This window comes from Grus americana, chromosome 31, assembly GCF_028858705.1.
Source record: "Grus americana isolate bGruAme1 chromosome 31, bGruAme1.mat, whole genome shotgun sequence".
Classification (NCBI taxonomy): domain Eukaryota; kingdom Metazoa; phylum Chordata; class Aves; order Gruiformes; family Gruidae; genus Grus; species Grus americana.
The window spans coordinates 501,456-525,896 of NC_072882.1; the positions used below are offsets into that span (position 1 = coordinate 501,456).

At 71.6% G+C, this 24,441-nt stretch overlaps 4 protein-coding genes and 1 non-coding gene across 13 annotated transcripts; 1 reads left to right on the forward strand and 4 right to left on the reverse strand.

Annotated features, from left to right (window-relative positions):
• Positions 1-417: 417 nt before the first annotated feature.
• TRNAS-CGA (transfer RNA serine (anticodon CGA)) lies at positions 418-499 on the reverse strand. The gene has a single exon. It is a non-coding gene; the product is annotated as a tRNA-Ser (tRNA).
• Positions 500-869: 370 nt separating this feature from the next.
• SMARCC2 (SWI/SNF related, matrix associated, actin dependent regulator of chromatin subfamily c member 2) lies at positions 870-9,470 on the forward strand. Of its 6 annotated transcripts, none has more exons than XM_054807085.1 (29): positions 870-1,051; positions 1,229-1,348; positions 2,293-2,378; positions 2,712-2,793; positions 2,876-2,968; positions 3,049-3,118; positions 3,278-3,347; positions 3,467-3,542; positions 3,640-3,771; positions 3,875-3,990; positions 4,102-4,226; positions 4,337-4,396; positions 4,492-4,529; positions 4,806-4,936; positions 5,034-5,105; positions 5,191-5,304; positions 5,400-5,553; positions 5,686-5,778; positions 6,015-6,131; positions 6,208-6,270; positions 6,348-6,606; positions 6,958-7,119; positions 7,200-7,264; positions 7,360-7,492; positions 7,585-7,751; positions 7,866-8,000; positions 8,099-8,411; positions 8,509-8,880; positions 9,086-9,470. In XM_054807085.1, the coding sequence occupies exons 1-29, from the start codon at positions 941-943 to the stop codon at positions 9,160-9,162; spliced, it is 3,606 nt and encodes a 1,201-aa protein (XP_054663060.1). In that variant the 5' UTR covers positions 870-940; the 3' UTR covers positions 9,163-9,470. The 6 variants fall into 6 exon arrangements, with proteins under 6 accessions (XP_054663060.1, XP_054663059.1, XP_054663061.1 ...); XM_054807084.1 differs by having other exon boundaries at positions 6,012-6,131; positions 9,086-9,469; XM_054807088.1 differs by having other exon boundaries at positions 872-1,051; positions 6,012-6,131; positions 8,509-8,592; positions 9,086-9,469.
• A 126-nt stretch (positions 9,471-9,596) lies between these two features.
• On the reverse strand, positions 9,597-12,058 carry MYL6 (myosin light chain 6). Of its 4 annotated transcripts, XM_054807197.1 has the most exons (7): positions 11,929-12,058; positions 11,677-11,704; positions 10,912-11,055; positions 10,645-10,818; positions 10,356-10,433; positions 10,195-10,233; positions 9,597-9,790 (listed from the first exon to the last, which is right to left on the reverse strand). In XM_054807197.1, exons 1-6 carry the CDS (start codon positions 11,929-11,931, stop codon positions 10,205-10,207), a joined length of 456 nt encoding a protein of 151 aa, XP_054663172.1. In that variant the 5' UTR covers positions 11,932-12,058; the 3' UTR covers positions 9,597-9,790; positions 10,195-10,204. The 4 variants fall into 4 exon arrangements, with proteins under 4 accessions (XP_054663172.1, XP_054663171.1, XP_054663170.1 ...); XM_054807196.1 differs by lacking the exon at positions 10,195-10,233; XM_054807195.1 differs by lacking the exons at positions 11,677-11,704; positions 11,929-12,058 and adding an exon at positions 11,265-11,413.
• Positions 12,059-12,682: 624 nt separating this feature from the next.
• ESYT1 (extended synaptotagmin 1) lies at positions 12,683-21,744 on the reverse strand. Its single transcript, XM_054807098.1, has 31 exons — positions 21,430-21,744; positions 20,386-20,427; positions 19,408-19,542; positions 19,264-19,337; positions 19,025-19,097; positions 18,803-18,892; positions 18,648-18,703; positions 18,432-18,555; positions 18,167-18,343; positions 17,833-17,915; positions 17,681-17,729; positions 17,526-17,615; positions 17,301-17,393; positions 17,129-17,200; positions 16,932-17,018; positions 16,600-16,749; positions 16,390-16,521; positions 15,636-15,812; positions 15,370-15,452; positions 15,228-15,276; positions 15,054-15,143; positions 14,877-14,972; positions 14,716-14,787; positions 14,554-14,640; positions 14,295-14,441; positions 14,077-14,222; positions 13,789-13,887; positions 13,571-13,702; positions 13,388-13,493; positions 13,236-13,285; positions 12,683-13,077 (listed from the first exon to the last, which is right to left on the reverse strand). The coding sequence occupies exons 1-31, from the start codon at positions 21,697-21,699 to the stop codon at positions 13,044-13,046; spliced, it is 3,165 nt and encodes a 1,054-aa protein (XP_054663073.1). The 5' UTR covers positions 21,700-21,744; the 3' UTR covers positions 12,683-13,043.
• Positions 21,745-22,060: 316 nt separating this feature from the next.
• Positions 22,061-24,326, reverse strand: ZC3H10 (zinc finger CCCH-type containing 10). The gene is made up of 2 exons (XM_054807169.1): positions 24,211-24,326; positions 22,061-23,642 (listed from the first exon to the last, which is right to left on the reverse strand). The coding sequence occupies exon 2, from the start codon at positions 23,606-23,608 to the stop codon at positions 22,424-22,426; it is 1,185 nt and encodes a 394-aa protein (XP_054663144.1). The 5' UTR covers positions 23,609-23,642; positions 24,211-24,326; the 3' UTR covers positions 22,061-22,423.
• Positions 24,327-24,441: the final 115 nt, after the last annotated feature.

Consider the following 24,441-nt stretch of genomic DNA (forward strand, 5'->3'; position numbering starts at 1 on the left):
GTTTGACAAAGGGGCTCAATCCCACGTGAAAATGGGTGGTTTTGGGGCATCCTCCCCCTTTCAAGGGGGCTGCGCTGGCCACGGGGTCGCTGAAATCAATAAACACCTTTCCCAGGCGCTGCTGCCACGGTGCTCTCTGGATGGGGACCCTCCCTGGGAGGGATGGACCCCCATCACGGGGCTCCCAGGGGGCGGCCGAGGGTCCCGGGGGGCTCCAGCCGCGGGTGTTGTTCCCTGTGCCCGGCTCTGGGGTGGTGCCCCAAAAGGACTAACACCCCCCCCCCCAGAGCCCCGCTGCCCCCGCCGTTAAAAGAGCGGGTACGGGGGTGCGAGGCCCCCAACGTGTCACCGGCCTCCCCCGCCCCGCGGCGGCCCCGTTCGAGGCGGCCCCGGGAGTCCGCGCAAAAACGGAGCTGGCGTCACGGACAGGATTCGAACCTGTGCGGGGAAACCCCATTGGATTTCGAGTCCAACGCCTTAACCACTCGGCCACCGTGACTCCCGCGCCACCCTGCCCCGCGCTCCGCCTAGACCGGGCCCCGTCGCCGCCCGCCCCGCCCCGCCTCCGCCCCGCCCATCCCCTCCCGGTGCGCTGCGCCCGGGCTCATACCGTTTCCCCGCCCCTCCCGGTGCCACGCCGCCGGTCCCGGTCCCGTTCACGCACACACACCCCCCCCCGCCCCGGGGGGCCACCCAACCGGTCCGGCTTCCCCGTAGAGGGAGCGTCACCGAGCTCCCGACCCGGCAGGTGGCACCGCGGCCCGGTCGCACCGGTAACCGAGCGGGCAACGTTCGCTTAACGCAGGGCGGGCGGGACAACGCGGCGCGCCCCGGGGCCGGCAGGGGGCGGTAGAGCGGGCGCGGCGCGGGGCGGGGCCGGCAGGGGGCGGTAGAGCGGGCGCGGCGCGGCGCGGCGGGAGGCGGCCCGGCCCGCTCGAAGATGGCGGTGCGGAAGAAGGACGGCGGCCCCAACGTCAAGTACTACGAGGCCTCGGACACCGTCAGCCAGTTCGACAACGTCCGCCTCTGGCTCGGCAAGAACTACAAGAAGGTAGGCCGCGGCGGGGGGCGGAGGGAGCCGACACCGGCCCCCACCCCACCGGGCCCGGCCTGTCACGGCCCCGCCGCCGCCATCGCCGCCCCCGCCACCCCCCACACCCAACTCCCCCCACCCGGGCCTGGGCCCGGCCCCGGCGGCGGCGCTGACCCCCCCCCCTCGCCCCCACAGTACATCCAGGCCGAGCCCCCCACCAACAAGTCGCTGTCGAGCCTGGTGGTGCAGCTGCTGCAGTTCCAGGAGGAGGTCTTCGGCAAGCACGTCAGCAACGCGCCCCTCACCAAGCTGCCGGTGAGCCCCCGTCGGGCCCGGGCACCGGGGTGCGGGCAGCCGGCGGCACGGACGGGATGGGGACGGGGACACGGTGGGCCGGGGGGCTGCGTCCCGGCAGAGGACGTGGCCCAGCGACACGCGGGAACCTGGGGACAAGGCCTCGAGCAGGGACAGCGCCCCAAAGACACGGGGAGAGCACCCCAGTGAGCCGGGGCCAGCACCCCAATGGCGTGGGGACAAGGCTGGGCAGGGACAGCTCCCCAAAGACCCAGGGAAAAGACCCCAGAGACCCGGGGATAAGGCCCCAAAGACCCAGGAAAAAGACCCCAAGCAAGGACAGCGCCCCAGTGACCCGGGGACAAGGCTGGGCAGGGACAGTGCCTGCGTGACCCGGGGACAAGGCCCTTAAAAACCTGGGGACAAGACCCCAGTGACCCAGGGACCAGGCCCCAGGCAGGGACAGACCCCCAAAGGCGCGGGGACAGCGCTTGACCACGGACAGCACCGTGACCCGGGACAGTGCCCCAGTGCGGGACAGCAGCCTGGTCGGGGACGGTGCCCCAGTGTCCTGCAGACGATGACACTTGTGCATGGTCCTGCTGGGAGCTGCCCCCCAAACAGGGTCTGTGCCCCAACAGCCAGGGGACGGTGTCCCACCAGGGACGGTGTCCCACCAGGGCCAGCACCCCCACACTGGGACACGGCCCCGACCACGGACAGCGCCCCAAGGACCCGGGAACACCTTATGGACCTGGGGACACCGCCTGGGGGACCCCAGGGCAGCACCCCATGGACTTGGGGACAGTGCCCTGACACAGGGACAGAGCCCAACGAGGGGATGGCACCCCGACAAGGGCATGGCACCCCGACAGGGGATGGCACCCTGCCCAGGTCCCCACCACAGCAGGGACGCAGCCCACCCCCTGCAGCCGCCCCCCCTGACCCCTTTCCTTCCGTTACAGATAAAATGCTTCTTGGATTTCAAGGCGGGAGGAGCCCTGTGCCACATCCTGGCAGCGGCCTATAAATTCAAGAGCGACCAAGGATGGTGAGCGCCTGCCTGTGCCCATCGGGGCTGGGGGGCCTGGGAGCGGGAGGGGGCCGGGGTGGGGGTCACAGGGCCAGGGGTGTGTGGGGGGGGTCCCCTTCCCTCCATGGGAGCGCCCTGGGGTGGCCTTGGCCAGGGGCTGCATGGGGGTGGGCTGGTTGTAGGGCACCCACCTCCATAGCAAGTAGGTGCCGGGGCATGTCCCCCCCCCCACCGTGGACCCCTGATGGGGTTCAGGCGCGTGTTCCCCCCCCCCACCCCCCCAGGCTTTGGATGCTGATGAGGAGACCTGAGCTGTGGCTTTCATGAGAGTCGCTCTTTTCTTCCAATAAGGCGGCGTTTCGATTTCCAGAATCCCTCGCGGATGGACCGCAACGTGGAGATGTTCATGACCATCGAGAAATCCCTGGTACAGGTAAGATGCGCTGCCCCTGCCCCCCCTGCCCCGGGACTCCCCCTGTCTCCCACCTGCTCACTGCTCCGCTCTCCTTCCCCAGAACAACTGCCTGGCCCGGCCCAACATCTTCCTGCACCAGGAGATTGAGCCCAAGCTGCTGAGCAAGCTGAAAGACATCGTCAAGAGGCACCAGGTCGGTGGCAGCGCCAGGGTGGGGGGCAACGGGGTGGGGGCCCGTCCTGGCACTCAGCCCTGGACCCGCTCCCCTCGCAGGGCACAGTGACCGAGGACAAGAGCAACGCGTCCCACGTCGTCTGCCCTGTCCCCGGGAACCTGGAGGAAGGTGGGTGCAAAAGGGGGAGCCCCTTGCTCCGAGCACATGGCGAAACGCCAGGCGTGGGGAGGTGTTCGGGGGGGCAGAGCCGTGCTCGGCATCACGGGCGGCTCTCGGTGGGACAGCGGGTCCGTGCTCAGTGCCGACCCCGCTCCGTGCCTCCCGCAGAGGAGTGGGTCCGGCCGGTCATGAAGCGCGACAAGCAGGTCCTGCTGCACTGGGGCTACTACCCCGACAGGTGAGGGGTCCCGGCGGGGGCTGTGGGGACGCGGCTGAAGCCCGATGGAGCCCCCCATGCCTGTGGGGCACCCACAGCGCTGCGGGTGCCGCGCTCACCCCATCCCTCTGCACCCGCAGCTACGACACCTGGATCCCCGCCAGCGAGATCGAGGCCTCTGTGGAGGACGCCCCGACACCAGAGAAGCCCCGGAAGGTAACGGGGTCCCCCAGGCTGGGATGGCGGCTGTGCCCCCCCCCCCCCCATCCCCTGCCTGCTGGCTGCCTGACGCACCCACGCCCCTGCCCGGCAGGTCCATGCCAAGTGGATCCTGGACACGGACACCTTCAACGAGTGGATGAATGAGGAGGACTATGAGGTGACGGATGAGAAGAGCCCTGTTGCCCGCAGGAAGAAGATCTCGGCCAAGACGCTGACGGACGAGGTCAGAGCAGAGCGGCAAAGCCGTGGGGGGGGATGATGCTGGGGGGGGTCTCTGCTCGGCCATCCCACTCGGTTGAACCCAGCGACCTCCCTGTCCCCCCCAGGTTAACAGCCCTGATTCAGACCGGCGGGACAAGAAGGGGGGCAACTACAAGAAGCGAAAACGCTCGCCCTCCCCCTCACCCACCCCGGAGGCCAAGAAGAAGAATGCGAAGAAGGGGTGAGCCTGGGCTGGGGGGGGGGCAGCGGGGCTGGATCCAGCCCGGGGCTGTGGGGAGCCCGGTCCCCAGGCTGCAGTGGTGACGGGGATGCGGGGTGCCTCCCTTCGCAGACCCTCCACCCCCTACAACAAATCCAAGCGTGGGCACCGTGAGGAGGAGCAGGAGGACCTGACGAAGGACATGGACGAGCCCTCACCTGTCCCCAACGTGGAGGAGGTCACCCTGCCCAAGACAGGTCAGGGTGGGGGGCAGTAGCCCCCCTGTGGGGTCCGTCTCCCCCCACGAGCGTGGGCTGGGCTGGGGACCTGTCCTCGGGGTGCTCAGCGCTGCTTGCCTCCACTGCAGTCAACACCAAGAAGGACTCGGAGTCTGCGCCTGTCAAGGGGGGCACCATGACGGACCTGGGTGAGTCCGAGCTGCCGGGGCCGAGTGCCGCGACAGGTCCCGTGGCACCACAGACCCGGCGGTGCCCAAAACCACCCTGCTGTCCTCTCTTCCAGACGAGCAGGAAGATGAGAGCATGGAGACAGCTGGCAAGGTGAGGCCCGGGGCCGTCCCCCCCTCCCCAGCCCAACACTCCTCCAGGGAAGACGTTTCCCCCCCCCCGCCGTCGTGGGTGGTCGCCTCTTTATCCCTCTTTCCTTGCCCCTCTTTTGGGTACAAAAAGGCCCCTTTCTGCCCTTCCCCTCACCCCTGGGGCTGCAAACGGCTTTGCCACGGGCTATTGGCCTCATCCTGCTCTTGGTGAGGATGAAGAAGGGTGCAAAAGGGATGCTCAGGACCCCCTCACCCATGCGGTGCTGGTCTCTGGCAGGACGAGGAGGAGAACGGCACCGGGAGCAAGGGGGAGCAGGCCAAGAACCCCGACCTGCACGAGGACAACGTGACGGAGCAGACCCACCACATCATCATCCCCAGCTACGCCGCCTGGTTCGACTACAACAGGTAAGGGCGAGCCGAGGACGAGGATGGTGCCGCCGGGCGCCAGCCGGACGGCGCGGGGCTGCCGTGCCGTGCCCTCCCCAAGCGTCTCGTCTTGCAGCGTCCACGCCATCGAGCGCCGAGCCCTACCCGAGTTCTTCAACGGCAAGAATAAATCCAAGACCCCCGAAATGTGAGGCCGAACCCTTTCCCTTCGCCGTCCTTCCTGGTGCTGGCGGGGCCGCTGCCGGCGCTGACGCCTCGCCCATCTCCTCCAGATACTTGGCTTACCGCAATTTCATGATCGACACGTACCGGCTCAACCCGCAGGAGTACCTGACCTCCACGGCATGCCGCCGCAACCTGGCCGGGGACGTCTGTGCCATCATGCGGTGGGTCCCGCGCCGGTGGGATGGGGCGGGGGATCGGTTCGGCACCCTGGTGCTGGCAGAAAGACCGGCGGGGTCTGAGCCCCGGCTCTCTGCAGGGTCCACGCCTTCCTGGAGCAGTGGGGCCTCATCAACTACCAGGTGGACGCCGAGAGCCGGCCCACCCCCATGGGCCCCCCACCGACCTCCCACTTCCACGTCCTGGCCGATACGCCCTCAGGGCTGGTGCCGCTGCAGCCCAAGACGCCCCAGGTGGGTGCTCGGGGGGCGGCCGCTCCGCTCCCAGCCGCGTCCCCCCTCTGCCTTCCCCCGGTCCCCGCGGGGGCCGGGCGCGGGGTGGGGTGGGGGGGTGGGGGGATCGCACAGCTTCGATCCGTGCCTCAGGGCCGGCAGAGCGACGGCGACGCCAAGACGGGCCGCAAGAGCAAAGAGATCGAAGAGCTCGTCACCGAGACGGTGAAGGGGAAGCCGGAGCTGGTAGGCGGCTCCTTGGGGTCCGTGCCCCCGCCGCTGCCCGAGGAAGGCTCCTTCCCTCCTCCCCCTCGCGCCCCGCATGCCGCCCTGCCCCGGGGAGCAGGGACGCGGGGGGGACACCGTGACGAGACGGGGCACGAAGGCTTCTCTGGGATGGGGTGGGGGGGCAACACCGGCGTCCTCGTGGCCTGTCCCCCGCGGCCGCATCCCCAGCGTCCCATCTCCTCCCCCGGCAGCAGACCTCAGCCTCGCAGCAGATGCTGAACTTCCCCGACAAGAGCAAGGAGAAGCCGGCCGACATGCAGAACTTCGGCCTCCGCACCGACATGTACACCAAGAAGAACGTCCCCTCCAAGGTGGGCACCCCCCCCGTCCCCGTCGTCCCCGTCCCCCCTGCCCGCCGCCGCTCACCCCTCTCCTCCCGCACCGCAGAGCAAAGCCGCTGCCAGCGCCACGCGGGAGTGGACGGAGCAGGAGACGCTGCTGCTGCTGGAGGTGAGAGGGGGGGGTCCACGGGGAGGGGAAAACGGGGCTGCCGGACCCCGCCGACACCCCCCTGCTCCGTCCCGCAGGCCCTGGAGATGTACAAGGACGACTGGAACAAGGTGTCGGAGCACGTGGGCAGCCGGACGCAGGACGAATGCATCCTGCACTTCCTGCGGCTGCCCATCGAGGACCCCTACCTGGAGGACTCGGAGGCGTCCCTGGGGCCGCTGGCGTACCAGCCCATCCCCTTCAGCCAGTCGGGCAACCCCGTCATGAGCACCGTCGCCTTCCTGGCCTCCGTCGTCGACCCCCGCGTCGCCTCTGCCGCCGCCAAGTCAGCTCTGGGTAACGCAGCCGCTCCCGGCATGGCACGGCATGGCACGGCATGGTGGGGGGGGGCACGGCTGAGCCCTGGGGGGGGGGGGGGGGGGGGCGGGATGTGAGTCCTGTAGGGAACCAGGCTGAGTCGTAGGAGGAGAGGGGCTGAGTCCTATGGCGAGACAGTGCAGGTCCTGTGGGGCTACAGGGAGAGGCCTACAGGGAGACGGGCTGAGTCCTATAGGGCATGCTATCGGGGGGCTGGCACGAGCCCCCCCCAAGGGATGGATGAGCAGTGCTGAGGACCAGGGCTGGCTCCGAGGGGTGCTGGGCTCCCCGCTGCCTGCCCCACTGAGGGCCCCTGGCGCTGCCCCGCAGAGGAATTCTCCAAGATGAAGGAGGAGGTGCCCACGGCCTTGGTGGAAGCCCACGTCCGCAAGGTGGAGGAGGCGGCCAAGGTGACGGGCAAGGCCGACCCCGCGTTCGGGCTGGAGAGCAGCGGGATCGCCGGCACCACCTCCGACGAGCCAGAGCGGATAGGTGAGGCGGGGGCAGCGTGATGAGTTTGTCGGGCCTGGGGCGGGCAGCAGCGGGGACTGACCCTGCGCTTGCGTTCCCAGAGGAGAGCGGCACGGAGGAGGCGCGGGCCGAGGCGCAGCCGGCGGAGGAGAAGAAGGAGGCGAAGGTAGCGGCTGGCCCGGGGAGGGGGCGTGGGGGGGCCCCAGGGAGGGCGGCCAGTGCAGGGATTGGAGCGGCTGCCGGCCCGTTTCCCCCTGCCAGGAGCCCCGGGACGGCACCGCCGAGGAGGAGGAGGCGAAGGAGAAACCTGGGGAGGCACCCAAGAAGGAGGAGGAGAAAGGGAAGGAGGTGGAAGGCGAGAAGGAGCTGGACAAGGGTGATGGCGATGGCGCAGGTGAGGGGGGGGACCCGGCTGGGCTGGGGGGCACTGAGCCCCCCCCCCCGTCATGGCTCTGCCCCGCCAACACCGCCCACGTCCTGCCGCAGGGGAACCGGAGAAGGAGAAGGAGGCGAAGGAGGGGCCAGACGAGGCACCGAAGGAGCTGCCAGAGCCCGAGGCTGAGCGCAAGGCCAAGGTGGAGCGGGACATCGGTGAGGGGAACCTCTCCACCGCCGCCGCTGCCGCCCTGGCCGCCGCCGCCGTGAAGGCCAAGGTGAGGGTTAGGGGCTGCGGCTGCGAGGGCGGGGGGGGGGGCAGCCCGTGTACGGATGCTGAGGGGGACACACACACACACACACACACACCGTCCCCCCACGTCCCCCCACAGCACCTGGCAGCAGTGGAGGAGCGTAAGATCAAGTCACTGGTGGCGCTGCTGGTGGAGACGCAGATGAAGAAGCTGGAGATCAAGCTGCGGCACTTCGAGGAGCTGGAGACCATCATGGACCGGGAGCGCGAGGCTGTGAGTGATGCAAGTGGTGATGGGGGACGGGGATAACCAGGCAGCTGCCCCCACTCCAGCATCCCCTGCTGACCCCTCCCCCCCGGTGCCCCCCCCAGCTGGAGTACCAGCGCCAGCAGCTGCTGGCGGACCGGCAGGCCTTCCACATGGAGCAGCTGAAGTATGCGGAGATGCGCGCCCGCCAGCAGCACTTCCAGCACCTCCAGCAGCAGCAGCAGCAGCAGCCGCCCCCGCTGCCGCCGGGGGCCCAGCCCCTGCCCACCGGTGCCCCCCTGGCCCCCGCCGCCCACCCGCTGGGCGCGCCACCCGCCCCCGCCATGGTGGCCCCCGCCGAGCCCGTGGGGCAGCCTCTGCCCGGGGCCCCCCCGCCGCAGCCGCCCCCGCCGCCGGGCGCCCCGGCCGTCCCGCACGGTGAGTCTGGGGGTGCCAAGGGCTGGCAGGGGACGGGTGTTTGATCTCACCGCCGGGGTCTCGGTGCTGACACCCCCTGCCCCGGTTCCCCCCACAGCCCCGGCGCCGTTCCCCGGGCAGCAGCCGCCGTCCCAGAGCCTGGCTGGCAGCCTCGGTGGCAGCGGCCACCCCGCCGTGCCCGGTAATGCGCCCGCGGCCCTGCCCTTCGGATTGCCTCCATCCGCCATCCCATTTAGCATGGCTAACCCCCCCGCCGAGCCCCTCGGCGCCACTTTCCCCGCTAACCCGCCCGCCCTCCCGCTGCATGGGGCCCTCGCCAGCAGCATGCCGTCCGGGGGGCTGCCCCCCCCCACCCACCCACCCGGCCTGGCCCTGCCGCACCTCGCGGGGGGCTCGGCCGCCGCGCACAGCCCCGCCATCGTGGCCGCCGTGCAGGGAAGCCTCCTTCCCAACCCCGGCCTCCTCGCAGGTGAGACATGGGGGGGGGCCACCGGGGATGGGGAGGGGGGGGAACCCACCGGGAGTGGCTCAGGGAGGGGGGGACCCACTCGCGGGCATGGGGCTGGGGAGGGGGGGGTTCCACACTTCCCGGGAGCTGTGGGGCAAGAGGTGCTTGTGCACCCCCTTGCCCCCCCCAGATGTGACCCCCCCCCCCCCCCCTTCTCTCCCTGCAGACCAAGGCCCCCCCCTGCAGACGGACCCCATCGCGCCCAGCCCCAGCACGGCCACCCCCGTCCCCCCCACGCAGTGAGCCCCCGCCGGGGCCGAGGATGCCGCAGCCCCCCAACCCTGCCACTGCCACCGGCCCGGGGAGACCGGCCTCTCCCGCCCTGCAAGGCACCCTGAAGGACCCCCCCCCCCCTCCCCCCCTTGACTCCCCCCCTCGCTTTGGTATTTTTTTATGATTGTCCCAGATTTTATTTAAGTGTTGGTCTCCCCGGGCGGGCTGGGGACCCTGCTCCCCCCCCGGCTATTTATGAGACAGCTCCAATGCCACTCGGCACATGGGCATTTCCCCCCCCCCAGCTCCTTCTCAGTTGTCAGATTCCCCCCCCCCCCCTTTCTTTTCTTTTTTTTTAAAAAAAAAAAGACAACAAAAATAAAATTCCAAATCCCCGGGGCGGGAAGAAACAGCCTCGTGGTGCAGGATCTGTTGGGGGGGGGAGAGGTTCACAGACCAGCATCACCTTTTCGCCATTTTATTTGATGTCGTGGAGCAATAATTTAGCCGGTGGGGCTGGGAGCGGGGGGGTGGGGGCTGGGGGGGGGGCTTGGTCATGGTGTCAGGAAAATGAGGGAAAAAGGCACAAAACCAGCGATTTGGGGGGGGGTGGGGGGTGGGTGGTGTCTTCAGCCGCTCAGCACCATCCGGACCAGCTCTGCGGAGAGAAGAGGGGAGAGCGGGGTGAGGGGGTGGGGGTCTGCGGGGGCCCCACAGCCCTCGTCCCCGGGAGAGGCAGGAAAAAATAACCAAAGTCAAATGGCTGAAGAGCGCGAGGAGGAACCGGCGTCGCTGCAGCCCTCGGTACGGGGCGGGGGGGGCTCCACTGCCCCCCACGCCAGCACCCATGTCCCGGCCCCAGCGCGCAGGGGGGGCTCCATGCAGAGGGGCATGCGGGGGGGAAGGGAGGGGCTGCACCAAGGGCGAGAGCGCAAACGAGGCGGCCTTTCTTTTTTTTTTTTTTTGGAAAAAAAAAAAAAAAAAAGACTGAAAAAATAGGAAGGAAAAAAAAAAAAACTGTAAGTAACTGAGAGCAACTGAGGGGAGCGGGGGGAGGCGTACCCCTGCGGCGTCACCCTGACAAGATGTGTCTCACAAACGCTGGGAGGAAGGAAGGAGACATGATGGTCAGGGAGGGAGCGGGGCCACAACCGAGCCCCCCCGGGACCCCAACCCCCCCGCCCCGGGACACCCCCCGCCCCCCCAGGACCCCCATCCCTCACCTTCGTAGTTGATGCAGCCGTTGCTGTCTTCGTGCCCGGCCACCAGCTGCTCCACCTCCTCCTCCGTCATCTTCTCACCTGTGGGACAGCCCGCGTCACGCCGGGGCGATGGGGGGAGGAAACACCCCGGGGGGGGGGGGGGGTCCCCAGGGTTTGGGGGCCTTTGGGAGGGTTCCTGGTGCCGGATGGGAGTTTGCGAGGATCCCAGGACTGGCCGGGAGCTCACGGGGTCCCCGGGGCTGGCTGCACTTTGGGGGTCCCTGGGCGGGGGGGGAACAACGACACTCACCCAGGGTGACGAGGACGTGGCGGATCTCGGCGCCCATGACGGTGCCGTTGCCCTCCTTGTCGAAGACCCGCAGCCCCTCCACGTAATCCTCGAAGCAGCCCTGGTCCTTGTTCTTGGCGATGGTCTGCATCATGGGCAGGAACTGCTCGAAGTTCAGCGTCTTCAGGTTCATCTCTGCGGGACACGGGACGTGGGTGGGGGCCGGGGGGGGGACCGGGGTGGTCCTGGGGAGGCGGGGGGGGGGGGGGGGGTGTGTCCCCCACTCACCATCGCTCTTGGGGTTGCCCAGCACCTTCATGACCTCGGCGTTGGTGGGGTTCTGGCCCAGCGCCCGCATCACGTCCCCGCACTGGCTGTACAGGATCTTCCCGTCCCCGGTGCGGTCGAAGAGCTGGAACGCCTCCTTGAACTCTGCCGGACCCCCCCCCCCCCCCGCGTCAGCGCCTCGGGACCCCCGGGACACCGGGACACCCCCCCCGGACAACGCCCCCCCCCCCCAGCAGCCCTCCCGTCCCGGGGGACCCCACCCCCCACCCCCCGACCCCTCCCGCACCCTGAGCGCCCCGTTACCCGCCCCCCGGGACCCCGCACCCCCCCGGCCCCGGGTCGGGTGTCGTTACCGGCCGGGATCCGGTTTCCTGGCGGAACCCGACGCCGGCCGGGATGGAGATGCCGGGATGCTGCTGCCCCCCCCCCCCCCCCCGCCCCGCCCCGCCCCGCCCCGCAGGAATGCGCGGCCCGGCCCCGCGCTATGCCCATATAAGGGCAAATGGCGCAAGAAGGGCCCGCGCCCCCCCCGCCCCGCGCCCCCCCCGCCCCGCATCCCCGGTCCCGGCCCCGCACCCCCCCCCCCCCCCGGACCCCCCCCGCCCCGCTGGCACGAACGGCCCCGCCCGGGCGAGACTTTGCCCGGGGAAAGGCCCCGCCCGCGGCTGCGCAGGAAGCGCTAGGGGCGGCGGGGCCGGGGCCGGGAAGGGGGGGGGGATGCGGGGGTGGGGGGGGGAAAATCCGTTCCCGGTGCCGGTCACTCACCCGCAGCCTGCTCCTCCGAGAAATCGCACTGCGGGGAGAGCGCGGCGGTCAGCGGGCACCGGCACCGCCCGGCCGCACCCTCGGGGATGGCGCCGCCAGCCGCGCCCGGTGCCCACCGAGCCCCCCACCACCACCCCGCCTCCCCCCGCCGCCGCCACCACCCCCCGGTCCGACCCCCCCCCCCCCCCCGGCCGGGCCCCCCCCCCGCAGCCCCCCGCCCGCGGCAGCCGGTGCCCGGGTCCCGGGTCCCACCATGGCGGCGGCCGCTCCGGTTCCTGCTCCGCGCTCTGGGCCGCGGGCGGCGCGCGGGAGGTTTCTACCGAGCGGCGTCACCGCCCGCCCATTGGCCGCGCGCTAATTAAGCGGTGCATATGCATGAGGGGGCGGGGAGAGGCGAGACCACGCCCCCTGCCCCGTGGGGGGATTTTTTGTCTATAGATGGGCACCGAGCGGGGCCGGGGGGGGGGGGGGCAGTGCCATGGGGAGACCCCCCACGCGTGACATCACCACGGGCACCCCGGTGACGGCACCCCATGGGGCACACCCCAACGGCCACACCCCACGGGGGACAGCGCGGCAGGGAGCACCCCGTGACACCACCCCACGGAAAACACCCCACTGGGACACCTGGGGGGGGGTACACAGACGGGGGGGGGGGGGGACCAGACATCCCACCCATGGGCACCCCAACGACCACACCCCGTGGGCAGCATCCCACCCGGGACACCCCCCTGGGGACACCCCGTGGGTGCCATCCCACCCGGGACAGCACCGTGGGGGGGACACCCCCCCCCCAAAGGGATACGCCGGTGGGGAGCGCCCCTCAAGAGCCCCCCCGTGGGGAAGGCCGTGGGTCTACATCACACGGGGGGGGGGGACACTGCAGACCCCACGGCTCCCCCGGGACCCCCAGGACCACTCGAATCTGCCAACGTCTCCTCCCGCCTTTATTAGCCCGGGGGGGGGGACACGGGGACGCAGCCCCACGCAGGCAGCGGGGGGGTCGGCACGGTGGCGTCACGGCGGTGGCATCACGGCGGTGGCATCACGGCGGTGGCATCACGGCGGTGGCAGCTCTAATGAAAGCGTCTTCCCGGGGGGGGGCCGGGGGCACAGGCCTGGGCCGTGCCCCCCCGCACCGGGAGGCTCCTCGGTGGGCGAAAGGCACGAGGTGCGTAACAGTCTGGGGGGGCGCAGGGGGGGCACAGCCCGGCCCCCCCCACGCATCTTTGGTCAGTGGCGAGGCGGAGGGCGGCGGGGGGGGGGGGGGGGCAGCAGGAGCAGCCGGGGGACCTGGCCCCCCCCCCCCACCTTTCCCACTGCCCCAGGCACGGCAGGAATTGGGGGGGGGCCGGGGGGGGCCGGCTCTAGGGGCTGCTCCGCTCATCCCGCAGATCATACCTGTGGGGGGAGAGAGGTGGGGGGCACGGGGGGGGCACGGCCCCTCACCCCAGGAGACCCACCGGGACCCCCCCGAGACCTCCCGCTCCCCGGGACAGCCGCCCCCCCCATCCAAGCTCTCCCCGTCCCCCCCAGACCCCCAGCCCGAACTCACTCACCAGTGGGTGCCCCCCTGGGACAGATCCACCTGCGCCAGGTCCAGATGGAGCTGGGGGGGGGGGGACGACGGGGACACAAAGGCCCAGAGGGGCTCAGAGGGGCTCAGAGGGGCTCGCCGGGCCCCCTGCCCCCCCCCCCGGACCCCCCCTACCTTCCCCAGCGCCTCCTTCTCCCGGGACATGAAGGACAGCGTGGATTTGACGTGAGCTTCCAGCTTGCGCCGCGAGGCTTCCTCGAGGGACATGTCCCACTCGAACCTGGGGACACTGGGCTGTACTGGGCCATACTGGGCAGCGCTGGGTGGCACCGGGCAGGCGCCCCCCCCCCCCCTCACCTCTCGTTGAAGTCGGGGTTCAGGGTCTTCTTCTGCACGCTCGTCTTCCTCTTGGTGCCGCGGCTGCGGTCGGGCAGCAGCACCAGGGACACGTAGGGGTCCGGCAGCTCCTTCGCCACCGGCCTCAGCTTCCTGGGGAGAGGGGGGACACACACGGCTCAGCGGGGGGGGGTCCCAGCCCCGAGCCCCCCACCCGAGCCCCCGCCGGGACGCCTCACCTGCAGGCGTGGACGATGGCCACCAGCTTGTGCTCGTCCGCGTGGTACCAGAGCGTGAGCTGCAGCTGGCCCAGGGGACCCTCCGCCGCCTCGGGGGGGCTGCGGGGGGCAGAGGGTCAGTGCTCCCCCCCCTGGACCCCTGGTGTGTGGGGGGGCTCGGCCCTGGGCTCCCTGGGGGGGCGCACGCCCGGACCCCCTCACCCTGGCTGGGGGGTCACAACTGGAGCAGACACGGGGTCGGGGGCTGGACGCTCCCGGGTGGGGGGCTCACCCCCCCCCCAGCCCTACCTGTCAGCCGGGAGCAGGCGCTGGCGCAGCCCCCCGGCCCCGTACTCCTCCTCCCCCGGTGCCTCCATGGGCTGGGGGGCAGCGTCCCCCCCCCCGGCCGGGGACACGCTGCTGGCCCCCACCTCCGCCTGCTGCGACACCAGGACCTGGGGGATGAACGGGTGGGGGGTGAGGGGGGGTCCCGACATCCCTCCCGCCCCCCCCATCCCGTCACTCACCCCCAGCTGCACCCGCAGCAGGACCTGGCTGCCGGGGCCCCCCCCGGCCAGGGGGAACCAGCCGTCCAGCGCCAGCCCCTCGGAGGCCAGGAGCTGGGGCAGGGGCAGGCTGAGGGCGCCCAGGGGCTGCCCCCCCTCCTCCTTCACCTGCAGAAACAGGCAGCTCAGCACCCCGGGGTGGGTGGAACCCCCCCACCACGGGGACGGGACCCCAGGACCCCCCCGCCACGGGGACGGGACCCAGGAGGGGGGCAGAGACCTGCAGCTCCAGTGACTCCACGTGGGGCCGCTTGATGAGGAAGGAGAAGCCTTCATCCCAGGTGGGCTCGGCCGTCGGGGCGCAGGTCTGGGGGCAGGAGAGCGGGTGAAAGCCGCTCCCCCCCCCCCTTTGTCCCCCCCCTCCTTGTCCCCCCCATCTTACCTTAGTCTTGACGGAGACGTCACGCACGGCCAGGCTGGCGAAGGCAGCCGGTGGCTTGGAGCCCTTCCGGAGCTGGGGGACAGCGGGATGGGGACGGTGGGGACACAGATGGGGGGGGGGGCAATGGGGACAGATGGGGGGGGCCCGGGGCACCCACTCACCGGGAGGTCAGCGGCTCGGTCCACGAAGACGGAGAGGAGAGCGGCCGAGAGCTCCTCGCCCCGGGCGGGCTGCAGGAGGCTGTTGGTGTGCAGGACCTGGGGGGGGACGGGGGACACAGGGGGTGGGCCGGGGGGGTCGCACCGCGGCGTGGGGGTGCACGGGGCCCGGGCCGTTACCTGCTCGAGGAGGGCGGCGCTGGGGCTGGGGGCCAGGCTCTCCAACCGCACGTGCAGCCGCCCCGACTTCACCTCCTCCAGGGGCAGCCACTGGCGGGACAGGGAGGGTGGGTGAGACCCCCCGGTGCAGCCCCCCCCCCCCCGGTGCAGCCCCCCCCTCACCCCCTCTCCTACCTCATCCACGATGCGGCTGCTCAGCACCCGCCTCAGCGGCACCTTGCACCTGGGGGGGGTGGGGGTGCGGTTGGTGAGGGCTGGGGGGGGTGGGGCACCCTACAGCCCCCCAGCCCCCCCCCGCGCCCCCCCCAGCACCCACCGGCCCAGGAAGTCGTCCTTATCGATGTCCTTGTCGAAGAGGTCGAACTCCACGTCCTGCCCCGGGACGTTGTCCACGATCACCTGGGCAGGGAGGTGTCACCCGTGGGGACATCCCCGGACACCCGGGCCCCCTCCCAGCCCCCGTGCCTCAGTTTCCCCTCTTGGGGTGACGGTGGGACGGGAGCCCCCCGACACAGCACGTCCGTGCCCACAGGGACGATGGTTGGGGGGGGGGGCAGAGGGGGCGTGGGGACCCCCCGGTACCTCGTAGACCTCGTTCCAGTGGGGGTTGAGGTCCTCCTTGACCACGCGGCTGCGGAAGACCCTCCCGGCCACCCGCACCTTGGCGTAGGGGTCGGAGCGGCCCCGCACCACCCCCTTGAAGAAGTTGTCTTTGGCGATCAGGTTCTCGGCCTCCAGGAGGTGGATGCGCAGCACGCGCTGGGGGCACGGGGACGCGCCGGGCGCTGGCACGGGGGCTGCCGGGCACGTCTGGCCCCAAGCGCCCCCCGGCACTGACCCCCCCCTTCCCACCCAGGACCCCCCATCCTGCCCCCCAAGGCCTGAGCCCCATCCTGCTCCCCAGGACCCCCCATCCTGCCCCCAGGACCCCCCCCAGCCCCTGAGCCCCATCCTGCTCCCCAGGACCCCCCATCCTGCCCCCAGGACACCCCCCAGCCCCTGAGCCCCATCCTGCTCCCCAGGACCCCCCATCCTGCCCCCAGGACCCCTCCCAGCCCCTGAGCCTCATCCTCAGGGGACCCCAGGACCTCCCCAGCCCCTGAGCCCCATCCTGCCCCCCAGGACCCCCCCCAGCCCCTGAGCCCCATCCTGCCCCCCAGGACCCCCCATCCTGCCCCCCCAGGACCCCCCACCCATCCCACATCACTCCCAGCTCGCCTCCAGCCCCCCCAGCTCCCCGCACTGTTCCCCTCACCCCTGAGCCCCATCCTGCCCCCCCCACCCCAAGCCCTCCAACCTCCCTGGTGATGCCCCCTGCCCCCCCCCCCCCCCCCACCTCGGTGCCAAACTGGGGGTTGGGGCTGGCGTGGGTGGGCCGCTGGGTGCCATTGGTGCTGGCCGGGGGGTCCAGCTGCCCCGGGGGGGTGGGTGGGGGGCCGCTGCTCTCGGGGGCGTCGAGGAAGAGAACCTGCAGGGCTGGGGGTCAGCGACGGGGGGTGGCAGCGGCAAGGACCCGACCCCCCGACCCCCCCAAACCCCCCCTCACCCGCAGGACCAGCTTCATGTAGAGGCGGCTGCCGGGTCCTGAGCGCTGGAGCTGGAAGGGCTGGTCCAGCGTCAGCTCCGGGGCCTCGAGCAGGCGGGCGAGGGGCAGCGAGAGGGACCCCAGGCTGCTCTGACGGGGGTCGTCCTTCACCTGGGGGGCATGGGGAGGGGGGGTCAGGGGGATCGGGGGGGTAACGGGGCACGGGGGGATTTGGGAGGAATATGGGGGGAAGTGGGGCTTGGAGGATTTGGGGGGAACATGGGGGGAAATGGGGAGAGGGACTGGGGGGGGACACGGAGGGGATGTGGGGGGGACGGGGGGGGGAGTCTCGCCTGGATGTCCACGTCCTGGTTCACGGGGTCGTGCAGGAAGAAGCGGAAAGCGTCTTCCCAGACGGGAGCAGACGTGTTATAGACCACCTGGGGGGAGCGGGGTTAGACCCCCCCGCCGGCCGGGCCCCCGCACCCCAACCCCGACTCCGCGGGGCCGCACCGGTACGGCTGGGCGCCCCCCGGCCCCCCCGGCCCACCTTGCTTTCCCGTGTGACATCCTGCACCGAGATCTGCACCATGGGGTTGGGCTCCTTGCCCGGCTTCTTCAGCTGCGCAGAAACGGGGGGTTGGGGGGGGGGGGCCCAGACATCTGTGACCGCACAGGGCAGGGAACGGGCAGCCCTGGGCCCCCCCCGGACCCCCACTCACAGGCAGCTCCTCGGCCCGGTCCAGGTACACGACCAGGATGGCGGCTGACAGGGGATCGGGTTTGGCCACGATCGTCCGGTTCCTCTCCAAAACCTGGAGGATGCACCGGGGAATGGGGGGGGGGGGGGAAGGGAGTCAGCCGGGGCAGACACCCCCCCCCCCCCTCTGACCACCCCGGTATGGCTGAGACCCAGCAAACTCATCTCTGGGCTGAGCCCCGCTCACCTGGTCCAGTTTGGAGGCGTCGGACATGAGCGAGAGCCACTCCAGGCGCAGGTGGAGCCGCCCCCGGCCCCCCTCCTGCAGCGGGAACCACTGCGGGGGCAGAGGGGTCAGCACGGCCCCCCCCGACCCCCCCCCCCCCCAGCCCCAGCACCCACCTCCTCCAGCACCCGGGCCTTCAGCACCTCCCCGAAATCCAGCTTCATCCTGGGGCGGGGGGAGAAGCCGTGAGCTGCAGGGCCGGGGGGGGGGGGAACGGGACATGGCCCCCCCCTGCAGCCGCCAGCTCCGGGGGTCCGGTCCCCCCCACCTGCCCAGGAGATCGTCCTGGTCGGGGTCCTTGTCGAACAGCTCCACCTCCATCTCCTGCCCCGGCACCTCGTGCACGATGAACTGGGGGACAGAGTGATTGGGGGGGGGCACAGGGGGTCCCCCTGCTCAGCACGGCCAGGCTGGGGACATCACGGGGGTCCCCGTGTCCAGCCCGGCTGGGTTGGGGTGCTCCTGCACCCACGGCCTGGCTGGGGACACCGGGGGGGCCCTGTGCCCCCCCCCCCAACCGAGGGGACACAGGGGTCCCTGCAGCCCCCAAGAACCCCAGCTGGTCTGGGGGGGCGATGGGGCGGGTCCGGGGGGTGTCTCACCTCATAGACCTCGTCCCAGGTGGGGTTGAGGTTGTTGTCGATGACGCGGCTGGTGACGACCTGGGTGCCGACGCGCAGCACGGCGTAGGGGTCCGACTTGCCCTCCACCAGCCCCCCCATGAACCGGTCCTTCGACCGCAGGTCCCGGGCACCCCGGAGGTGCACCCGCACCACGCCCTGCGGAGCAGCGTCAGACGGGGTGGGGGGGTCGGCACAGGGTGCCCCCCCCCAGGACCCCCCCCGGGACCCCCCGGCCAGCCCTTACCCGGGGCAGGGGGCAGCGGAGCTGGGCGGCCTCGTGCAGGTTGGGCACCAGCGGGACCAGGAGGCGGTTGGGCAGGACGAGGTAGGAGGAGATGGCGTCCATGATCATCGTGTCCGACACGGAGCTGGGGAGGGGGCACGGTCATGGGGGGGGGGGGGACGACACGTGGACGGTTCTGGGGGGCCGGGCAGACCCCGCAGCCGGGCTGGGGCTCACCTGAGCCCCGGGATGTCCAGCAGGTTGGTCATCCCTGTCCAGTTGATGTCCAAGGTCTGGGGGGGAATGGGGTCAGATGGGGGGGCCGGACCCCAGACACATCCTGCCTGGGGGGGGCCGGGGCTGCCGGTCCCTTGCGGGGGGACGACACTCACCGGGCGCCGGATGAAGAACATGGTGAGGGCCCCCACGATGGGCACGTCCCCGAGGAGGGGCTCCAGGATGATCCGCAGCATCCCGTGGAGCTGGGGGGGGGCAGCACTGAGACGTGACCCCCCCATGGCCATGGCCCTCCACCCCACCAGCTCCCCATGCCCCTGACCCCAGCCCTCCCGCCCCCCCAAACCCCCCAGCCAGGGCGGGGACCCCCCCCTCACCTGCATGCCTTTCACCCCCGCCTTGCAGAAGAACTTCTTCACCTCCACGTCGATCTGGACGTCACCCACGTAGCTGCGGGGATGGGATGTAGGGATGGGGGGGGCTCCACCACAACACCCCCCCCCAGCAAGGGGGAGCTCCGGCAGCTGCTGTGCAGAGGGAGACCCGCCGGGGGGGGGGGGACGGGACACGACTGAGACCTGGCACCTTCGCCACACGAGTGGCTCCAGCCACTCACCTGATGTTGAGGTCCAGCAGGATCTGCTTCTTGTGGGCACCGGGGTGAGCCCTGACCCCCAAGACACGGAGAGGCTGCGGGGAGGGGGGAGCAGTGAGGGGGGGCACGATGGGGGGCGATGGGGGGCGCCGGGGGGAACCCTACCTTCTCGCCCATGTCCACCTTGGTGAAGGTGAAGGTCTGGAGGTGGCTGTTGGAGGCCCGGATGGACGGGGCGACGTTCTCCACCAGCAGCTTCTCCATGTACTGCCCGAAGAAGGGCCAGGCCTGCGCCAGGACCTGCCGGCGGCGGGACGGATGGACGGAGGGACGGACACGGGGAGGGAGGGATGCAGGGCTGGATGCAGGGAGGGAAGGAAGGATGGAGCACGGGATGCAGGGATGGATGCAGGGAAGGATGCAGGGAAGGATGCAGGGAAGGATGCAGGGAAGGATGCAGGGATGGAGCGCGGGATGGATGGAAGGATGGAGCACGGGATGCAGGGATGGATGGAAGGATGGAGCACGGGATGCAGGGATGGATGGAAGGATGGAGCGCAGGATACAGGGATGGATGGAAGGATGGAGCGCAGGATACAGGGATGGATGGAAGGATGGAGCGCGGGATGCAGGGATGGATGGAAGGATGGAGCGCGGGATACAGGGATGGATGGAAGGATGGAGCGCAGGATACAGGGATGGATGGAAGGATGGAGCACGGGATGCAGGGATGGATGGAAGGATGGAGCACGGGATGCAGGGATGGATGGAAGGATGGAGCGCGGGATGCAGGGATGGATGGAAGGATGGAGCGCGGGATACAGGGATGGATGGAAGGATGGAGCGCGGGATACAGGGATGGATGGAAGGATGGAGCGCGGGATGCAGGGATGGATGGAAGGATGGAGCGCGGGATGCAGGGATGGAAAGATGGAGTGCGGGATGCAGGGACGGATGCAGGGATGGAGCACGGGATGGATGGAAGGAAGGAGTGCGGGATGCAGGGATGGATGGAAGGATGGAGCGCAGGATGCAGGGATGGATGCAGGGATGGATGGAAGGATGGAGCGCGGGATGCAGGGATGGATGCAGGGACGGATTCAGGGACGGAGCGCGGGACGGACGGCCAGACGGACACCTCACCTTGTTCAGCCATTCCGCCCTCTCCACGTCCGGGAAGCTCACCTGCGGGCAGAGCGGCCGGGGCTGTCGTGACGCCGGGGGGGGGAGGGTGGAAGTTGCGGCCGGACGTGGGGGTGCGGGGGGGGAGAGGGAAGCCCCGGCCGCAGGTTTCGCCCAGCCCCGTGCCTCAGTTTCCCCAACCTCCCGCAGGGGCCGGCTCGGGCTGGGACGGCCGCACCCGGGGCCGGGGGAAGGGGGGAGAATGTCACCCCCCCCCCGCAGCTGTGACCAACATCTGGCGGCAGCTGCGGCCCCGTTGAGGCCGTTCCCGGGGGTCCCGGGGGGTCCCGAGAAGGGCGGTGCCGGTCCCCCTGGCACCACGGAAGGGGTGTCCCGGCCCCCCCCGCCCGCGGCCGGGCAGGAAACGGCCCCCCCGGGCGCGGTGAGTCACGGCCCGGCCCCGGTGTTGCCGGAAGGCCCCGGGGGGTACCCGGGAGGGGGTCACCCCATTGGGGGGGGGGGGGTCGAGCTCGGGGGCAGCGATGCAGCGTTTGGCGGTTACGGGGGGACCCGGGCGGAGCGGGGGGGGTTGCGGTGCAGCCGGCGGTGCTGAGCCCGGCCCCGGGGGTCCCGCCCGGGCGGGAAGCTCAAGCGGGACTCGGTGCGGCGGGAGCAGGGGGCCCGGGGGGGGGGGGGGGGAGAAGCGGTGCGGCTGACGGGGCACCCCGGGGGTCCCGCCCGGCCGGGGGAAGCCCAAGCGGGGTGCGGGGAGCAGCCGGCGGGGGGGGGGGGGGTGGGGGGTGGGCCCAGTCCCGGGGGTCCCGCCCGGCGGGGGGAAGCCCAAGCGCGGCGCAGCCGATGGGGTCAGGCCGGTCCGGGGGTCCCGCAGTGCGGCAGCCGGGGATGCCCCCGCCGGGAGCCCGACATGGGCGGTGCGGGGCGGGGGGGGGGGGGGGGGGGGGGAGGAGGAGGAGGAGGGCGGCCCGGCCGCCGGGGACCCCGAGCCGGTCCCGGTGCCCACCGCCGGTGATAACGGCGCGGCGGGGGGGGCGGACACCCGCTTACCCATGCCGGCAGCTCCCCGCGGGCCGCGCCCAACCCGGCGGCGGCGGCAGCGCGCACGGCGGCCTCTTCGTCTCGCTGCAGGCGGGCGGCCAACCGCAACCCGCGCTCCCGGGCGCGCCGCCGCCGCCTCCAACCGGCGTAAAGCGCCAGCGCCAACACCAACGCACCCGCTCCCAGCCCCAGCAGCCCCGCGGCGTAGGCGGGCAGCGCCCAGAGCAGCCGCCGGCCCAGCGCACCCAGCGCCGCCAGCCCCGCGCCCCGCCGCTCCATCCCGCCGCTGCCGCCGCCGCCGCCGCCGCCGCTCCGCTGCCGCCCCGGTACCGCCAGGCCCCGCCCCGAGCCCCGCCCGCCATTGGCTGGCTGCCCGTCCGTCCCGCTGCTCTGCGTATCATTGGGCGGAGCCGAAGGAAAGGGGCGTGGTGAAAGATTGTGGGCGGGGCCAGCGGTGGGGGTCACGTGTCCACCTGCCGCCGGGCCCCGACAGCGCCGTGGCCGTGTCGTCCCCCCCCCCCCGTGGGTCCCGTTCCCCGGAGCCACCGGCTGCTCCCTGCCCCCCCCCCCCCCGCCCCGGAGAGTCGCGGCAGTGGGGGGGGAAGGGGGCGGGAGAGCGATCGCCGTTGAGTTTCTGCTTTTTTTAATAGTTGAAAACATTACAGGGCCCCGGGGGAGCCGCGGCCCCGGTGCCGCCCCCCCACCGGGACACAGACCCGGCACGGGGGGGGGGGCCGTGTCCATAGACGTGGCTCCGCGGGGCGCAGCCCCCCCTCCCGGGAGGTTTTACCGACTCCCCCCGGGTGCTGGCCCGAGGCGCAAAGCTGCAGGGGGGAGGGGAGTTACCACCCCCCGTCCTGCACCACCAGCCCCGAGCCCCCACCAGTGTCCGTGGGCTGGGCAGGGGCTGCTCTTCCTCCTCCTCCTCCTCCTCCCGCTTCCCCCAGGGGCTCAGGTCAGCCTGGGGGGGCCGCGGCCCGTCCGGCTGCGGGCAGCGGGGGGGTCAGTGCGGCATGGCCGTTATCCTCATGCTCTGCGAGGCGATGGGGTACGTCACCATGGGGGTGGTGGCGTGGCTCATGGTGATCCCGCCCAGCGGCTGGGCCATGGAGACGGCCACCGGCGCCACCGAGACGGCCACCGGCGCCATGGAGACGGGGGGGGCCATGCCCTGCGCGATGGTCTGGGCCAAGGCGGCCGAAAGCGGGGTGATTTCGGGGTTCATGGGGGGAGCGGCGTTGGCGGGGGGAGCCGCCTGGGCTCCGGCGGGAGCTACCAAATCCTGTTGGGAAACGGGCCGGGGCTGGAGGGCCTGGCTGCTGAGCGTGGTGTGCGTCTGCGCGATGCTGTGGTTGTAGTTGGTGACGGTGCCCACGGTGGGGGCCAGAGTCTGCTCGGTGGCGGTGGCGGTGGAGCTCAGCGTCATCACCTTGGCCTGGTTGCGGAACTGGGCGTTCTGCTCCAGCAGCACCTCGTTGGTGGCCAGCAGGTTGTTCACCTGCTTCTTGAGATCCTCCACGCGCTTGCGCAGCATGATGTTCTCCTCCTCCAGCAGCCGGTACTCCACCGTCCGCGGGCTGGTGAAGCTGTACTCGTAGGTCTCGAAGTGCAGCCCGTCCACCCGCCGCCGCTTCAGCACGGGGTCGTGGTCGTCGTAGCGGTCGGGGTCGTAGATGGCGTCGTAGGGGTCGTAGCGGCGGACGGCGGGGACGATGCCCTGCTCGCGGGCGGCCATGCCCCGCGCCTCGTACTCGTAGTCCCGCTGCAGGTGCTGGAACTTGCACTTGGCTCCCCGCTGGCAGTCGCCCTTCAAGAAGTCCCTGCAGATGGGCACCTCCTCCTTGCTGTTGGGCAGGTCGGCGGGCGAGAGGCCCAACCCGGCGGCCACCTTCTGCCGCAGGCGCGGGGGCAGCTCCCCCGTCTTCTTGTAGCAGTCCTCATCCTCTTTGGTGCCGTGGATGAAGCGGCAGTTGAGACGGACACACTCCTTGTTTTGGAAGTCGTGGCAGAAGATGAACTCGTTCTTGCGCACGCCCAGGTTGGTGACCTCGCTGATGTCGGGGTGACGGAAGCGGCAGCGCTTACCTCGCTTGCAGACGTTGCGCAGGAAATCGCGGCAGATGTCGTTGGCGTTGGCGCCCACCTCATCGCCGTTGCTGCCGTTGTTGTAGCTGTCGCGGTCGGGCATTTTCGCCGCCACCGCTGCCGCGGGGCTCCGGGCACTGCGGGAGGGAGGGGGGTGAGGGAGGGCACCGGGAGCAGCCCCCCCCGGCACCGGGGGGAAACACCCGGCCCAGGACACCGGCACCGGGGCCGTCAGGGAGCCGGCCCAGGGGCAGCACCGCCCGCTGGCCCCACGCAGTCCCGGGTGCTCCGGCCTGGTGCCAGCACGACCGCGGCCCCCCGAGGCGGGGGGTGGGGGGAGCGGGCCGCGCAGCCCCTCACAGCCGCTCCCCAGGGCCGCCGGTACCGGCGGCGTTACCGGGAGCGGCCTGGGCCGGCTGCAGAGACCCGGGCGCCGCCGAGCCCCGGCCCGAGGGACCTCCGCCCCGTGACAGCCCCGCCGGGCCGCACCGGGAGGGCGGAGGGGGCGCCGCCCCCCGCCGGGTCTCCATAGCAACCGCCCCGCAGGCCCGGGGCAGGCCGGGCTACGGGGCCTGGCGGCGGCTCGGCCTGGGGCAGGGAGCGGCCGCCGCGGGGGCCCCGGGGCAGCGGAGCGGGGCCTTTCCCGTCCCCGGCGCGGCCCGTCCCGTCCCCGGCGCGGCCCGTCCCGCCCGGTCCCGCACTCACCCGCTCGCGGCCTCCTCGCGGGTCCTCCAGCGCCAACAATGAGCGGCCCCTTCCTGCCGCCGCTCTGCGCCGGGCAGGAAGTGCTCTATGGTGCTTCCGGGGCGACCCGGAAGGAACCGCGCTTTTCCTCCCGGCGTGCCGGGGTTGGGGTGGGTTTTTTTCGTCACCGTGACGTCATGCGAATGCGCCGCTGTCTCGACGCTCTCCGCGGGCTCCTTCCTCCGTGCCGGG

What these genes read in the sequence shown, in the direction of transcription:
- SMARCC2 (XM_054807084.1), top strand. Translation starts at nt 941, where the DNA reads ATGGCGGTGCGGAAGAAGGACGGCGGCCCCAACGTCAAGTACTACGAG. An exon ending in CCAAGACGCTGACGGACGAG is followed by an intron (nt 3,772 to 3,874) that starts GTCAGAGCAGAG and finishes TGTCCCCCCCAG; the next exon opens with GTTAACAGCCCTGATTCAGA. An exon ending in TGCAGCCCAAGACGCCCCAG is followed by an intron (nt 5,554 to 5,685) that starts GTGGGTGCTCGG and finishes TCCGTGCCTCAG; the next exon opens with GGCCGGCAGAGCGACGGCGA.
- ZC3H10 (XM_054807169.1), bottom strand. Translation starts at nt 23,608, where the DNA reads ATGCCCGACCGCGACAGCTACAACAACGGCAGCAACGGCGATGAGGTG.
- MYL6 (XM_054807194.1), bottom strand. Translation starts at nt 11,403, where the DNA reads ATGGGCATAGCGCGGGGCCGGGCCGCGCATTCCTGCGGGGCGGGGCGG. An exon ending in AGGAAACCGGATCCCGGCCG is followed by an intron (nt 11,056 to 11,264) that starts GTAACGACACCC and finishes GGGGTCCGGCAG; the next exon opens with AGTTCAAGGAGGCGTTCCAG. An exon ending in CCACGTCCTCGTCACCCTGG is followed by an intron (nt 10,434 to 10,644) that starts GTGAGTGTCGTT and finishes GCTGTCCCACAG; the next exon opens with GTGAGAAGATGACGGAGGAG.
- ESYT1 (XM_054807098.1), bottom strand. Translation starts at nt 21,699, where the DNA reads ATGGAGCGGCGGGGCGCGGGGCTGGCGGCGCTGGGTGCGCTGGGCCGG. An exon ending in GGGCGGAATGGCTGAACAAG is followed by an intron (nt 19,543 to 20,385) that starts GTGAGGTGTCCG and finishes CGCCGCCGGCAG; the next exon opens with GTCCTGGCGCAGGCCTGGCC. An exon ending in CTGGACATCCCGGGGCTCAG is followed by an intron (nt 18,556 to 18,647) that starts GTGAGCCCCAGC and finishes CCCCCTCCCCAG; the next exon opens with CTCCGTGTCGGACACGATGA.